At 47.3% G+C, this 17,470-nt stretch overlaps 1 protein-coding gene across 1 annotated transcript in view; it reads left to right on the top strand.

The window, feature by feature from the left end:
• LOC141058204 (intestinal mucin-like protein) overlaps nt 1-17,470 on the top strand; it is a 219,251-nt gene that overhangs the window by 134,925 nt on the left and 66,856 nt on the right. The window contains exon 10 of the mRNA XM_073554351.1: nt 2,944-3,056. Within this exon, the coding sequence (XP_073410452.1) occupies nt 2,944-3,056 (113 nt within the window). The remainder of the gene's footprint in view (nt 1-2,943; nt 3,057-17,470) is intronic.

Here is a 17,470-nt window from a genome sequence, read left to right as displayed (position 1 = left end):
TATATGTGTATACAAGTGAGATGGTCACTATGTATGTATACAGGTTACAGCAGCAAAAAAGATATTCCTAGTGTCATTAAATGCAATACACTCTGCCCCATCTGCATATATGAACCTTATCTTTTAAGAGCCTCCAAAAAGAGTTTTAAAAGGAGAAGTCATGTAAAATAATAGCTATGAGCAAAATTAACATGAAAGTAAATGGTAATCTATGTAAAAAAAAATAGTAGTCCAACACTTGGGGATTAAAAACTTGTGTAACTTTATTCACATCTTCAGATAAATGTCATACTTGCAATCACGAGAGCATGTGCAAAACATCATATCATTTTGGGATAAGTGTCGCCCTTGTTCAAAGCCCATCTATGTAAATCATTTGTGAGGTTTTTATTTTTACTAGTCTTAAAGAGGTTTTCCACTTTAGTTTAGTGGACCCCAAACTTTTGCTGACAAGTAAAGAAAAGTTAGATAATTTTCACCTTTCCCTCCCGCCTGTTTCTTTGGCCTCAGTATTTTGGCACACTGACAGCGCATTTTTCAGCTGAAGCCAATCACTGGCACGACCCACTATGTACCGGAGATGTGGTGCCTCTGCTGCATCCAAAATACTGATGTCAACCATCAGGAAGCTATATGAAGCCCCAACATATGTGAGCAACAAACCATTAATATAAAAATACCAAAGTTTATTTATAACTATTAAAAAAGTTATTAGCAAAAATGCAGTACAGAAACAACAAATGAGTGACAGATGGGCTCCACAGTAGTGAAAACAATTGCTTCATCGCACGTGGCATGGTGCTTACCCACTAATTCATATACCCAAATAGTTATAATCCTGCTCAAAAACTGAAAACCCAGTGCACCTCTTTCGTGTAATCACACTTCCCAAATGAGTCCACATGGGGATTCAATGGCAGGAAAGCCAGCACCTCAGACCCTCTATACATATCCTCTAATCTATCACTGATTCTCCACAGGAGATATACAGCTGGAAGAGTTGTCAAGGGACAAAGTGCCCTACATATTAAATGCAAACAATTGGGAGTCACCATGAGCACATTACCTGGATCCCTGCAGCGTGAGACAAAGAACCTGGAGCCCTGTCACCACGCCCCCCAAGGAAGCAGAGCGAAACGTGCGCGTCGGGGTCTGGTGACAGGACTCCAGGTTCTTTGTCTCACGCTGCAGGGATCCAGGTAATGTGCTCATGGTGACTCCCAATTGTTTGCATTTAATATGTAGGGCACTTTGTCCCTTGACAACTCCTCCAGCTGTACTGTATATCTCCTGTGGAGAATCAGTGATGGATTAGAGGATATGTATAGAGGATCTGAGGTGCTGGCTTTCCTGCCATTGAATCCCCATGTGGACTCATTTGGGAAGTGTGATTACACAAAAGAGGTGCACTGGGTTTTCAGTTTTTGAGCAGGATTATAACTATTTGGGTATATGAATTAGTGGGTAAGCACCATGCCACGTGCGATGCAGCAATTGTTTTCACTACTGTGGAGTCCATCTGTCACTCATTTGTTGTTTCTGTACTGCAATTTTGCTAATAACTTTTTTAATGGTTATAAATAAACTTTGGTATTTTTATATTAATGGTTTGTTGCTCACATATGTTGGGGCTTCATATAGCTTCCTGATGGTTGACATGGGTTGTAATTGGTGAGTGCATTCTCAGTTATACCTGGCAATTTATGGTTTGGTAATCCAAAATACTGAGCCTACCGCAGCAGCAAAGAGCTGGACCCAGACCTGGGGAGAGTGGGTCATATCTGACCATTTAAGGTCCACTTCTCTAAAAGTGGAAAACACTTTAATGGGTCAAAAATTATTTTGGATATTTTTTTGTACTCCAAAACCCTTGAATACAGTCAAAACATTAGTGTAAGTTGTGGCATAGTGCCTACTATGTGTATTGGGGAACACTCGCTTGGCAGCGGATTAACGTAGTCAGGCACGGTTTTCCACACAAAACAGTCCATAGGTTTATCTAAACATCATAAACCGAACCGTAAGCCAGGTTGCACATCACCAGCTTACACACAGTCCATTACTTCATCACGTGTGGCTTTACAAAGCATTCACTAGTCATGCCGGACTCTCTCCAGTCATCGGGTGACCGCACAGTTCAGTAACAGACCATTGTCAATGCACAAAGTTCTTTCCCCATACCCGGGGTTACCTCTCAGGAGCTCCTGCTCAACAGGCTGACTCCTCATCAGTCCAAGTTCCTCAACAGGACAGCGTCTTTCTCAGTGTGGGGCCGTCCCAGGATCTGCACACACATGTGGCCTGACTAGGTGCTATTCAGGACACTTGTCCAACACCCTGGCCACCAGGTCCAAGATCTTACCACGTGCTCCAGGAATCTGATCCTACTCCCAGGATCTTCCAACGCAGACCTTCCAGGACCTTGCACCCTGAATCATTCAGGTACACACACTCTTTCCATGTGGCCAGACCTCAGTCACATTATATGGTTGTAACCACCCCCATGGATGGGTGGTACATGTGTGGTTAGTCAATTCCCACCCAGCTCTTTGACTAACCCTATAAGCCATCCTTATAAGTAATACACAAATACTTGTGGAACTATAAGTCCCAGCATAACCATATAATTTTGGGCTTACAGCGCAGAGAACCTCTGTGACACATACTGTAGCAGCCATTTGCCATAATGCCTGTCCCTAATTTACCATTATAATTATGTCTCCAAGCGCATCCTGAAACGCATGCACAGAGCACCCTAGCTGTAACAGAGGTTACTGCATCACAAAGTTTACACACTTACTGCATACAATTCACATAGAAGCTTAATCGGCAGAGAATGAAGCACCTACAAAGAGTAAGGTGGACATTCACTTCATATTTTATGGTACCACCAAGAGTTCACGTCACATATCTATACAAACACCTAAACATGTTCTCTTTTAGTCCAGAAGAAGAGGATTTGAATAAAAATAACAGCCGTTTGGTTGAAGGATGCTTCTGTCCAAAGGATACAATGCCCTTTAGCGATGCTGTGGACGTCTGTGTGCATAATTGTGGTAAGAATAAATAGGATATTGTTTGATTTTCAATTTGAACATCCATTAGACAGATATGTCCATCATTACTAGTGATGAGCGAACGTGTTCGCCACTACTCAGTACTCACCCAAGTATCACTGTACTCAATGTACTTGGCGAGCACTGAGCATTTCCGGGATTACTCGGCGGAAACTCGGGTCTCCACCCAGCTTTTTTGGCGAACTTTACAGAGCCAATCATGATGCAGGGATTGTCTGCCAGGCAATGAAATGCCACAGACATCTTTTTTGTGGTCGTGCAGTGATTGGCTGGCCGCACAGCATCATCAGGGGTATAAGAGACCGGATGCCGCCCTGCTCGCCGCATTCAGCTCCAGATTTAGAAAGTGTAGGGAGAGCTGCTGCTGAGATAGGGTCAGAATTGGAGATTTATTAGTGAGTGTGGAGTCTACCATCCTAAACAACTCAAATCCAGCTAAACCAACAGTTCTTCTAAGGACTAATTCTGGAGTATATAAATTCCAGTGTTAGGCAGGCAGGGTAGCGTACGTCGCTGTATACACATCAGTGCACGACCTGTAGGCACTGTATGTGTGTATAAACATATCATTGCATATATCAAGAGGGTCCTGTGTTCTGGTGCTGCTGCTACCTGTGGGATATATTGGCTGTATATACCTAGCCCCAGGTGTAATTGGCATTGTAAATTTTTTTGGCCAGGGCTAATACAGCTTTTTGTATTGCAAAGCAATTCCGAGCCCTTATTTTTTTTCCTCTCCATTTGCTTTTTGACACTGCACAATACAGCCAGATCCTTTTCCTAGCACAGCGTGAAAATCCAGCAATTTTAAAAGGATCCCAAACATCCCTTTTGAGTGTGCAGAGAAACATTTTTTTATGTGGTACAGTTGAGTATTTTTTTTTGTTTGAGGGTCTTACACAATTTTTGACACTATTTTGCTGAACCCCCCAAAATACAGACAGACCACATATTTTACAGTGTGGTACATCTGTGACATGCCTCATCCATCCATCTGCTAAAAATTTTGGTCCTTTTAGCCCTAAATTCATTTTTTTTGCTGTCTGGCACTGTAATTATATACAGCACTATTTAGCCAAAAAATAATAAAAAAAAAACAGGCGACACATTGTTCGGTGTGGTACAGTATCTGCGTGCCAGGTCATATCTGTGTGTGCTCAAAGTTTGGCCAGTTTACGGCTGTTTTCTTTTTTGTCTGGGGTGTTACTGGACTTATATTCAGCAGTATTTACCCCCAAAAAATTTAAACAAAAAACAAAAAAAATTGTTGTAGTGGTATCTGCGTGCTAGCTCATAACTGTATGTGCTCAAAGTTTGGCCAGTTTACGCCAGTTTTCTTTTTTGGTCCTGGGTGTCACTGGACTTACTGTATGTACAGCTTTATTTAGCAAACTATTAAAAAAAAATACAGGCCACGTATTTTTCAGTGTGGTATCTGCCTTTCAGCTCATATCTATGTGTGCTCAAAGTTTGACCAGTTTACGGCTGTTTTCTTTTTTGGTCCCGGGTGTAACTGGACTTATATACAGCAGTATTTAGCCACAAAAAAAAGTGGGAGTGGTATCTGCGTGCCAGCTCATATCTGTGTGTGCTCAAATTTTGGTCAGTTTAGGCCAGTTTTCTTATTTGGTCCTGGTTGTCACTGGACTTATATACAGCATTATTTATCATACGATTAAAAAAAATACAGGCCACACATTTTTCAGTGTGGTATCTGTGTGACAGCTCATATCTGTGTGTGCTCAAAGTTTGGCCAGTTTACAGCTGTTTTCTTTTTTGGTCCTGGGTGTCACTGGACTTATATGCAGCAGTATTTAGCACAAAAAAATTATAAAAAATACAGGCCAGAAATTTTTGGTTGTGGTATCTCCCTAACAGGCCTCATTTATCCTTGCCAAAAATTTGGTCATTTTAAGCCTATACATTGTATTTTATTTGCAGACTGTTATGGTAGCCAGCACACATATCACATACAAGATGCCTCCCAAATCACCCTTTTGTATTGAACGTGTCTAATATTCCATTTACAATGGGAGCATGGCAAGGTATGGGGAAGTGGACGTGATGGTGATGGTGCAGGCCGAGGCCGAGGACATGGGCAAGCTGAAATTGGGCCACCAAAAACACCCACATCTTCTAGCTGGACCTTAGTGTCCAAAGTCCTAGGGGACCGTGGTAAGACAGCACTATTGAAGCCCGAGCAGTGTGAAAAGGTTGTTAGTTGGATAGCGGATAAAACTTCCAGTTACTTATCCACCACCACCAGCAACCTGTCTTCAACATGGTAAAGTCACAGTTGCCATGAGTCGGGACCGCATATTCCTTAACCTGATCTCCTTCCTCCCATCATGCTGAGTGCCCTGAGACAACTGATCCCACTCTCGGACACTCTGAAGAGCTGTTCAGTTTTCCATTTGGAGATTCGTGCCTCTCGCCCAGTTCACTGGAAGCGGGGAAAGATGATATTCCGTGTAGTGATGCACAAATCTTTGAGCAGCCACAGTCACAAGAGGCGGACGATGATGAGACACAATTGCCGGAGAGTCAGGAGGGGACTCAAGGTGAGGAAGTGGAAGATGAGGTGGTGGATAATGTAGTAACAGACACAACCTGGCAGGAGTACATGCACAGCAAGGACAGCAGCACACAGGGGGAGGTAGGCGTCGCACCACTTCAGGCAGGAAGAAGCAGTGTGGTGGCTGCAGACAGAAGGCGTGCAACAGTTCCCCGTAACACCAACCAGACAGAAGTTGCCATTCCAACTGTTAGGTCTTCCCGAGTCTGGTTATTTTTTAAAGACTCTGCCAATAACCCCAAACAGGCCATTTGTAACACCTGTCATGCCAGCATCAGCAGGGGTAGTAAAATTACCAGCATGATCAGGCACATGGCAGCAAAGCACCCGAATTTGTGGGCCTAACCCCAGGCTCCAGGAACAGTGTCTGTGGGTGACACCACTGCTTCTTCCATTGTTGTGCGTGCAAGCCAATCCACTGTCCACGGTACATGCGACGATGCCTCCTGCCCTGCACCTGCCATTGCCCACAGTCAAATACCAGCATCATCAAGCACATCCACGTCCTTGTCCCAGCACAGCCTTCAGTTGCCCATACCCCAGTCATTGGAACGTAAATACGCAGCCAATGCCCCACAGGCCACACTACTCAATTCTCATGTTTCTCGTCTGCTTGCGGTCGAAATGTTGCCTTTTAGGCTCATTAAGATGGAAGCTTTCCGCAACCTGATGGTGGCGGCCATCCCAAGGTGCCACTATTTTTCCCGCTGTGCCGTCCCGGCATTACACCAGCACGTGTCCCACAATATTACCCGTGCCCTCAACACTGCAATTACTGGGAAAGTACACCTAACCACGGACACGTGGACAAGTGCTTGTGGCCAGGGACATTACATCTCGCTGATGTCACACTGGGTTAACATAGTGGAAGCCAGGACCTAGTCAGACCTTGGGATGGAACATGTCCTCCCGACGCCAAGGATTGCGGGCCCTACATCAATCAGGGTTGCCCCCACTGTGTACAGCTCCTGCACCTCCTCCTTCTCTTCAGCCTCCGTGTCTGAAAGGAGAACATCAGTCACAAGCTGGAAGCACTGCAGCACTGCCAAAGCAAAGCGGCAACAGGCTGTGCTGAAGCTAATTTGCTTAGGTGACAAACCGCACAATGCTGAAGAGTTGTTGACAGCTCTGAAAGAGCAGGCAGATGTGTGGCTGACACCGCTGAATCTCCAGCCAGGCATGGTTGTGTGTGACAATGGCAGGAACCTGGTGCCTGGCCCTTGTGCTGAACCTCGTTGTTCAAGGTTTTCTAAAAATCTATCCGGAGCTGCCGGATCTGCTGTTTAAAGTACACTGCCTGTGTGCACATTTTAGAAAGTCAGCTACAGCTTCAGCCGCCCTTGCCGTGCTCCAGCAGCGATTTCAGATTCCAGCTCACCGACTGGTGTGTGATGTCCCCACACGTTGGAACTCTACACTCCATTTGTTGGAAAGGATTTGTGAGCAGTAGCAGGCAGTTGTTGAATACCAGCATTAACAAGGCCGTCGTGTTTCAAGTTTGACACCACACATAAGACCTTAGTAGGAGTGGACATGGATGTCAGACATATGTAGCATCCTCCAAATCTTTGAGGAATCCACCAAGATGGTGAGCGGCAATGACGCCATAATTAGCGCCACAATCCCACTCATCTGCATTCTGAAAAGCTCTCTACTCACAATGAAAGAGAATGCATTGCAGTTGGAGCACGAGGACATGGATCAAGGAACCATACAGGGTGATTACACACAGCCCAGCCTCATGTCAACCCAAAGTGGATTGGTTGACAATGAGGAAGAGGAGGAGGTGGAAGAACAGGAGCTACTTTCATTTGCTATAGACGGGACTACAACCACAACTGTCATACCGTCTGTTAAGAATGGATTGCCTGTAGTCAGAGAAGAAGAGGAAGAGAAGAAGAGGAAGAGGAGGAGGACACCTTGGTCAGTCGTTCTGTTGGTGAGGACACGTAAGGCTTGCCTGTTACCAGTCTGGCACGCATGGCTGACTTTATGTTGCGCTGCCCTTCCTATGACCCTCATATTGTCAAAATATTTGGTAACAGTCATTACTGGCTAGTGACACTTTTAGACCCACGCTGCAAGGATAACTTTGTATCTCTTGTTCCAGAGGCAGACAGGTGTATCAAAATGGTGCAGTACCATAGGGCCATCGTTGCAGAGTTATTAAAAAATTCCCTTCTCAAAATGAAAACGCAAGTGGCAGAGATAACATTTGTTGGCCAAACAAGCAAGATGGCCAACCAAGCAGGACAGCCGACACAGACACAAGTCCACTCCAGCAGAGAAAGGGGAACTCTTAGGAACGGCGGAACGCACTAAATAAAAATAATAATAAAGTGCATTCGCCGCTCGGGGTCCACCATGCAGTAGGTGATATAACCGCTGCTAGATGGCGGCAGAGACAATATGGCGATTATGCACACGGGTTAAGCTTCACCCGGAGTGTGCAGGACGGGCTCTGTTCACACACAGAGGAGCCGCAACAAAAGATACAAAACACTGAACCTCTTTGTGTCACAGGCTTCAGGTACAATACACAAAAACGGTAAATGGTCACAGGAGTAGCCCAAGATGGCGGTATTAAGTCCTTCTAGACCTACCATTAGTGACTGAGAGTATAGCGTCGCAGCCGCGAACGCTCAAGTGGGCTACTACTGCAGCGCGGCGTGGATACTGCCGCTCAACGACACCGCTATGGCGCAAGCGCAATGTCGGACGCTAGCAGCTGTGCCTATGGAGCAATAGCGCGCTGGTGCTGGTAATAACTCAATCCCTCACACACGCGTAATATCCAAGGGTAGGGGTTTCAAATGAGTCATTCACCAGATCATGCATCCATCAACATTCACACAGCAGCAAGTATGACTATACTAGCGCATGGCGGAACAGCCATGCGCGCTTTTTATAGCAGACGGGACCTTCCGGAAGCCTCCAGATCTCCGAGATGGACCAATGAGATCTGGAGCAGGACCTGAGCACATGACTCCCGAACTCCAATGGGAGATCATCCCATGAGCATGCTCAGAGGATGGAATGAAGGACTTAGCCTCAGGAGGGATTTGCTGCAAGTAAATCTCTTCTGCAATCTCCTCTGCAGTAGATAATGAGCAGGAGACTGCAGAATGTGAGGGTCTGGATTCCTGCATAGTAACCGCAGAAATCTGACTCGTAACAGGAACACTGGCAAACTTCTGGGACAGTTTTCTAAGACCCTCCCGTTGCACATGCACTGAGGCGTGGGGTAATGTCACAAGGAATGCAATCTTTTCTAAGATGCTGAGGGAGTACTTGCTGACCGTACCAACATCCTCCGTGATTTCTCTGCGCCTTTTAATTATTGGGTATCCAAGCTGGACACGTGGCATGAACTGGCTCTCTACGCCTTGGAGGTCCTGACCTACCCTGCCGCTAGCGTTTTATCCAAGTGGGTTTTTAGTGCTGCTGGTGGCATTATCACAGATAAGCGCATTCGCCTTTCTACGGAAAATGCAGACAGGCTGACTCTTATAAAAATGAACAAAGGATGGATTGGGCCTGACTTCACGACACTATCAAATGATGACAGCGAAGCATAAAATCCAAAGTAGTGTTTTGTAGTGAGTAGAGTTGAGCGACTTTTGGTTTTTTAGGGTCGAGTTTCGTTTCGTGAAACCCGACTTTTCCAAAAGTCGGGTCGAGCAAGATCGTCCGATTATAGGGAAAAGTCGGGGTCGTCCCGAAACACGAAACCCAATGTAAGTCAATGGGGAATAAAAGTCGGCAGTGAGAGGAGGACAGGAAACACACCTACAGTGCCAATTTGAATGCCAAAAGCATCAATTCTTCTTACTTAAGCTTGTCAACCTTAATTAACTTCATAATACAAGTTACGCACTGAAAAATGGGGGTTATTTGGCTAAAGTTGTGGGGGGAGGGCTGGCTGCAGGTTTTCATGTGCCCTGGGCGAAAGAGCGCCCCTTTAACACATACCACAACTCATCATGCTCCGATACGGCAGAGAAATAGCGGTATAGTACAATGAAAAATACTTCACTTTTTACATCTCATGACGAGGCCCATCTATTTCTCCATACAGAATCATTGGTCCCATATAATGTTTGAAACAGTATATGATGAGCTCCACATAATGCTACAGTATATGTTGGTCCCCATGGATGAAGCTCCACTGTCTTATGGGCCCAAATAATGCTCCAAACATAATGGGCCCCATTTCTAATGCTCTAGTGTATAATTGGCCCTGTAAATGCTGCTCCAGTGTCTGATGTCCACCTTTGGAATGTTCCAGTGTATGGTGGGCCCCATCTATCATTCTCCAGAGTATAGTGCTCCCCAAAAATTGCTGTCCCAACATTGAAAACAATCAAATAAGTCTCCTCGCTAGGGAATCCCTGTACTTGTCTGGACTCCTCGTCGTCCCCATCTTCCATCTCACTGCACAGTGTTTCAACTTTGCAAGTGCTGTGATCCTGGGCAAGCAGGGGGGGCCCACTCATTGGCGACGGCACTGGCACAGGGCCCCTGATAGTACGGTGGTGTGTCTGATGGCGGGTGGGCCGAACCTGCACTTTCATCTGCAGCTTCCTCTTTGTCACCGTGTAAGATGGAACTGTATATGGGAAGGGTAACCTGAGTTTCATCAGGGTCAGATTCAGGTCGTGTAGCGTGCGAGGGGAATGTAGTGGTCTGGGTCAATGTACCAGCAGATTCATCGAGCAGTGGCTGGGCATCAGTGCACTTGTGTCGCCCCCAGGAGTACGGTCGCCACAGTGGCATTACCTTCTTCCTAGGGAGTGTGATGTCATGCTTGGGAGCAACGAACGATCTCTCTAGCAGGTTAACTGATTGGGCGGCGTTAATCCCATGAGTCATGACCCTCCAAACAGCGTTCATGAAGGCAAAGTGTTTGTTTTATGTGGGCAGTATGGTTGCAAAGCTGAACCTTAAAGGAATGTCCAGAAGGGCACCACCAGGAGTGGAGCCTATGGTTAAATTCGACTCCACCTGGGAAACCTCAACCATGCCAGCTACAGAACAGATGCACACATTACAAGCTTAATTCCGTTAACGAACGAGACTCCGTCATGCCCCGCGGTCCGAGTCCGGCTTACTAGAGGGACACGTGAGGCTCTGGCACATGAGATTGGCCAATAACTGGTGTGTCATGCCCTTACATGTCCGTGGCTGCATGTGCGCTACACTGAAAAGGCCAGCGTTTGTCGCTTACAGGTGCAGATAACCCGCTGAACAACGTTAGTGATGGGGATCACTGATTACAATTATTACCCGCGAACAATGATTTCCCAGTAAGTGCAGGTCAACCGCAGTTCCGGAATTAGGCCTAACCGTCATTCCTGAAAAAATGAAAAACTTACGTGTGCAAACCACAGGTGCTGTAGCTTGCTTAACAGCTCGCCAGCCGTTCTCACGCCCAGTATGGATTACACGTGATTGCACAAAGGTTAGAAAGGGTACCGTATCCCCAGATAACATGTATGGATAGCGTACACATTCAAAATATATGTCTCAGGAGGCAGGCTCAGACGGTGTCAGGCCCAGTATGGATTGCACGTGATTGCACAAAGGTTAGAAAGGGTACCGTATCCCTGGATAACATGTATGGATAGCGTACACATTCAAAATATATGTCTATACAGCATGAGGCAGGCTCAGACGGTGTTAGGCCCAGTATGGATTTCACGTGATTGCACAAAGGTTAGAAAGGGTACCGTATCCCTGGATAACATGTATGGATAGCGTACACATTCAAAATATATGTCTCAGGAGGCAGGCTCAGACGGTGTCAGGCCCAGTATGGATTGCACGTGATTGCACAAAGGTTAGAAAGGGTACCGTATCCCCGGATAACATGTATGGATAGCGTACACATTCAAAATATATGTCTCAGGAGGCAGTCTCAGACGGTGTCAGGCCCAGTATGGATTGCACGTGATTGCACAAAGGTTAGAAAGGGTACCGTATCCCTGGATAACATGTATGGATAGCGTACACATTCAAAATATATGTCTCAGGAGGCAGGCTCAGACGGTGTCAGGCACAGTATGGATTTGACGGCCCAGATTACACAGCGGAGGAGCAGGGAGAGGTAAAGATTGCAATTGCTGGGGCCCTGCCCAAGCAAGGGGGGCCCACTCGTGGGCGTCGGTACTGGCACTGGGCCCCTCATAGTACAGCGGTGTGTCTGACGGCGAGTGTGCACCACCACCGTCAGAGACACTTGATTGCACTATGAGGGACCCTGTGCCAGTGCCCGCGCCCAAGAGTCGGCCTACCCACCTGTCCAGGGCAACGGCACTCGCACGGTGTCATGCGCTAGGTGGTTACCCCGGCCATGGGGGGGGAGGCAGCACAGTTAGGGAGTTTTAGAAAGTGGCATATGTTGATGTTGGACATTCAGCTGATGCAAAAGGTGAAATAGGTCAAGTCCCAGGAAGAGGTGGACCAAAGCAAGCCATTTTTCTGTCACCCTATGTGTCATCAGGGGAAGGTGGGACAAAATCCTTGGAAACCCATGCGTGGTTCATTTTAATGAAGGTTAGATCATCCACATTTTGGGTTGACAGACGGGTCCTTTTTTCTGTCAGGATTGATCCAACTGCACTGAAGACTCTTTCCGATAGCACACTTGCAGCTGGGCAAGCGAGCTCCTGTAAGGCATATTGTGCCCAATTCAGGCCAGGTGTCCAGTTTAGTGGCCCAATAGTCAAAGGGGAATGACCTGTGTGGGAGAACATCGATATGGGAGGAAAAGTAGTTTGTAACCATAGTTGACAACTGCTGTCTCCTGTCACTTTCCATCGATGCAGTATTACCAGTTGTGTGAGCGGTACTTGAAAAATCAGTCCACAACATTGTCATGAAACTCCTGTCTCCAACGCCACTTCTGCTGTGTGCACCACGAACACCTCTGCCAAGCTGCCTCCTGCCCGTACGGCTCGTGTGAGAACCATCACCGCTGCTGTGTGCTGGGAATGCCTCAAGCAACCGATTTACCAGAGTTGCTTGTTTATTAGCCAATATTAGGTCAAGGTTCTCCTGTGGCATGATGTTTTGTAATTTGCCTTTATAGCGTGGATCCAGGATGCTGGCCAACCAGTAGTCGTCATCGTTCATCATTTTGGCAATGCGGGGGTCCCTTTTTAGGATCTGCAAGGCATAATCTGACATGTGGGCCAATGTTCCCGGTGTCAATGATGCACTGCGAGTGCTGGTTGGAGGAGCACTTTCTGGCAAATCCACATCCCTCCAGTCACGCACAAACCCTGTACCAGACCTTGCCACGCCAACATTTTCACTTGCCCCACGAGATGCATCCTCCTCCCCTAAGTAATCATCCCCATCATCCTCCTCCTCCTCCTCTTCTTCCTCCACCTCGTCCAGGAGAGGTCCCTGAGCAGACAATGGCTGAATGTCATCAAGGATTCCCTCCTCCTCTTCCTCCTCATCAACATTGGCTGCAGAAGCCTGCTCCTTAAGGTGCGTCAAAGTTTGCATGAGCAGACGCATAAGTGGGATGCTCATGCTTAGGATGGCGTCGTCTGCACTTAACAGCCGTGTGAATTCCTCAAAACACTGAAGGACTTTACAGAGGTCTTTCAGCTTCGACCACTGCACACCGGTCAACTCCATGTCTGCTCTCAAAGTGCCTGGCCGTGTATCCTCCCACAAATGCATTATGGCCTGCCTCTGCTCGCACAGCCGCTCCACCATGTGCAGGGTGGAGTTCCACCTTGTTGCAATGTCGATAATGAGGCGGTGGTTGGGAAGGTGGAGCAATCGCTGCAGCTTCTGCATACGAGCGGAGTGTACAGGCGGCCGGCGGATGTGCGCGCACAGTCTTCGCACCTTCTGGAGCAGGGCTGTTAACTCCGGATAATTTTTGAGGAAGCACTGCACCACCAGGTTCAAGGTGTGAGCCAAGCAAGGTATGTGGCTGAGTTTTGAAAGGGCTATGGCTGCCACAAAATTACGCCCGTTATCACTAACTACCTTGCCTGCCTCAAGATGTACACTGCCCAGCCATGACTCAGTTTGTCGCTGAAAGTACTCGGCCAGCACCTCGGCGGTGTGTCTGTCGCCCAAACACATCATCTGCAACACTGCCTGCTGACGCTTTCCACTAGCTGCTCGATAGGGGGACACCTCGTGTGCAACAGTGGCAGCTGCAGATGGAGTGCTCGTACGACTGCGCTCTGTTGACGAGCTTTTGCTTCTGGAGGAGGAGGAGGAGGGTCGAACGCCTACAGCCAACTGTTTCCTATACCGTGGGCTAGGCAGCACTGTTCCACCACCGCTGTCCCCTGTGGACCCTGCATCCACCACATTAACCCAGTGCGCAGTGATGGACACGTAACGGCCCTGGCCATGCCGACTGGACCATGCATCAGTTGTGAGGTGCACCTTTCCGCTCACTGACTGCTTGAGTGCATGGACAATGCGGTCTTTCACATGATGGTGGAGGGCTGGGATGGCTTTGCGAGAGAAGAAGTGGCGACTGGGTAGGTCATAACGTGGTACTGCATAGGCCATTAGTTCGCGGAAAGCTGCGCTTTCCACCAACCGAAAGGGCATCATCTCAAACGAGATTAGTTTGGCAATGTGGGCGTTCAAACCCAGTGTACGCGGATGAGAGACTGAGTACTTTCTTGACCTACTCATAGTGTCTGGGAGGGTGAGCTGGACTTGAGAGCTGCATATGGTGGAAGTAGCGGTGGACAGGGCGGACTGAGAGAGGGTTGATGATGGTGATGGAGTTGGTGTTCTTTCTGATGGCCTAGAATCAGTCTTTCGTTGATATAACAGTGGGATTCCCTGACTGCTGTGGCCTTGCAACGACACCTCAACATTTGCTGCTGTGCTAACCGGTGGGCTTACCGTGGGGGAAACAATGTAGCGTTGCTGACTACCTTCGTTGTGATCAGTTGCACATGAGGTTTGGTGTTGTGTCCACGCTTGCAAGTGCATGGTGGTTAAATGTCTAAGCATGCAACTGGTATTCAAATTTTTCAGATTTTTCCCTCGGCTAAAGGTCTTTGCGCACTTCTTACAGATAACCTTGGCCTGATCATTAGGATTTTGTTCAAAAAAGTGCCACACTGCACTCTTTCTACTATTTGCGTCCTTGCACGCTGTGCTATTTTGACCGTCTGGCCAAGCAGTCCAGCAACTTTTCGGCTTTTTGTAACCCGTTTTTGGACTGCTCCGTGCCTGCCAGATAACAGCTGTTGCGATGTCGATGCCTGCGGCAGATGCTCCTCCTCCTCTTCTGAGCTATTGGCAGCGGCACCCTCTTCCCCCAATGGATGCCAATCTGGGTCAACACCTGGGTCATCCATCACCTCCTCTTCAATGTCATGTGCACCTTCCTCTGTGTCACCGTGTATGGTGGTATAGTGTGCGGGAAGGGGCACCTGAGTCTCATCAGGGTCAGAATCTGGCTCTGTACACTGCGAGGACAATGTAGTGCTCTGAGTGAATGTACCAGCAGAATCATCCATCAGCGGCTGTGCATCAGTGCACTCCATGTCAGATTCATCTTGGCCTGGGTAATTCACCATTTCACTTGATAATCCAGGCATGGTATGTGAAAACAGCTCCATGGAGTAATCAGTAGTATGGCCTGCGTCATCCTTCAATCTTGGTTGGGGTGAAGGACACAAGGAAAGGTGTGGTTCATGAACATGAGCCTCCAATGACGACTCAGTGCTTTTACTTTTTACAACTGAAGAAGAGGAGGCGATAGAGCAGGAGGCTGAGTCAGCAATGTAAGACAAAACTTTTTCCTGATGCTCTGGCTTTAAAAGCGGTTTGCCAACTCCTAGAAAACTAAGCCTTTGAAGCCTTATGGAGCCAGACGATGACGCAGGCTCAACACCTCCTGCATTCGGTCCTATTTTGCTCTTGCCACTACCATCAGATCCAGCACCAACACCATCATTACCAGCTGCCAACCCCCGCCCAATTCCACGGCCTCTTCCACCAGCCTTCCTCATTTTTGGTAAAAATGTAGACAAAATCCAACAAACTATATAGTAATGTAAAACAAGGTACAAGGTGTCTATAGGACAGGGGAGATTTTGAATTTCTGCTCACACTAGTGGACACTGGACACTTTTGGATTGTGTGAGGCCCAATGAATATCTGAGCGCTATGTGACAGGCTCGATGGCACAGCTGTGACAAAAGTGACTAGAGGATAAGTGAGATTTTGAATTTCTGCAGACACTTGTGGACACTGGACACTTTTGGATTGTGTGAGGCCCAATGAATATCTGAGCGCTATGTGACAGGCTCGATGGCACAGCTGTGACCAAAGTGACTAGAGGATAAGTGAGATTTTGAATTTCAGCAGACACTTGTGGACACTGGACACTTTTGGATTGTGTGAGGCCCAATGAATATCTGAGCGCTATGTGACAGGCTCGATGGCACAGCTGTGACCAAAGTGACTAGAGGATAAGGGAGATTTTGAATTTCAGCAGACACTTGTGGACACTGGACACTTTTGGATTGTGTGAGGCCCAATGAATATCTGAGCGCTATGTGACAGGCTCGATGGCACAGCTGTGACAAAAGTGACGAGAGGATAAGGGAGATTTTGAATTTCTGCAGACACTTGTGGACACTGGACACTTTTGGATTGTGTGAGGCCCACTGATATCTGAGCGCTATGTCACAGGCTCGATGGCACAGCTGTGACAAAAATGACTAGAGGATAAGGGAGATTTTGAATTTCAGCAGACACTTGTGGACACTGGACACTTTTGGATTGTGTGAGGCCCACTGATATCTGAGCGCTATGTCACAGGCTCGATGGCACAGCTGTGACAAAAGTGACTAGAGGATAAGGGAGATTTTGAATTTCTGCAGACACTTGTGGATACTGGACACTTTTGGATTGTGTGAGGCCCACTGATATCTGAGCGCTATGTGACAGGCTCGATGGCACAGCTGTGACAAAAGTGACTAGAGGATAAGGGAGATTTTGAATTTCAGCAGACACTTGTGGACACTGGACACTTTTGGATTGTGTGAGGCCCAATGAATAACTGAGCACTATGTCACAGGCTCGATGGCACAGCTGTGACCAAAGTGACTAGAGGATAAGTGAGATTTTGAATTTCAGCAGACACTTGTGGACACTGGACACTTTTGGATTGTGTGAGGCCCAATGAATATCTGAGCGCTATGTGATAGGCTCGATGGCACAGCTGTGACCAAAGTGACTAGAGGATAAGTGAGATTTTGAATTTCTGCAGACACTTGTGGACACTGGACACTTTTGGATTGTGTGAGGCCCAATGAATATCTGAGCGCTATGTGACAGGCTCGATGGCACAGCTGTGACAAAAGTGACGAGAGGATAAGGGAGATTTTGAATTTCTGCAGATACTTGTGGACACTGGACACTTTTGGATTGTGTGAGGCCCACTGATATCTGAGCGCTATCTCACAGGCTCGATGGCACAGCTGTGACAAAAGTGACTAGAGGATAAGGGAGATTTTGAATTTCAGCAGACACTTGTGGACACTGGACACTTTTGGATTGTGTGAGGCCCACTGATATCTGAGCGCTATGTCACAGGCTCGATGGCACAGCTGTGACAAAAGTGACTAGAGGATAAGTGAGATTTTGAATATCTGCAGACACTTGTGGACACTGGACACTTTTGGATTGTGTGAGGCCCACTGATATCTGAGCGCTATGTGACAGGCTCGATGGCACAGCTGTGACCAAAGTGACTAAAGGATAAGTGAGATTTTGAATTTCAGCAGACACTTGTGGACACTGGACACTT

Source organism: Dendrobates tinctorius, unplaced genomic scaffold (genome assembly GCF_039654945.1).
Source record: "Dendrobates tinctorius isolate UK_male_01 unplaced genomic scaffold, ASM3965494v1 ptg000211l, whole genome shotgun sequence".
NCBI lineage: Eukaryota > Metazoa > Chordata > Amphibia > Anura > Dendrobatidae > Dendrobates > Dendrobates tinctorius.
This window is presented reverse-complemented; position numbering and strand designations above follow the sequence as displayed.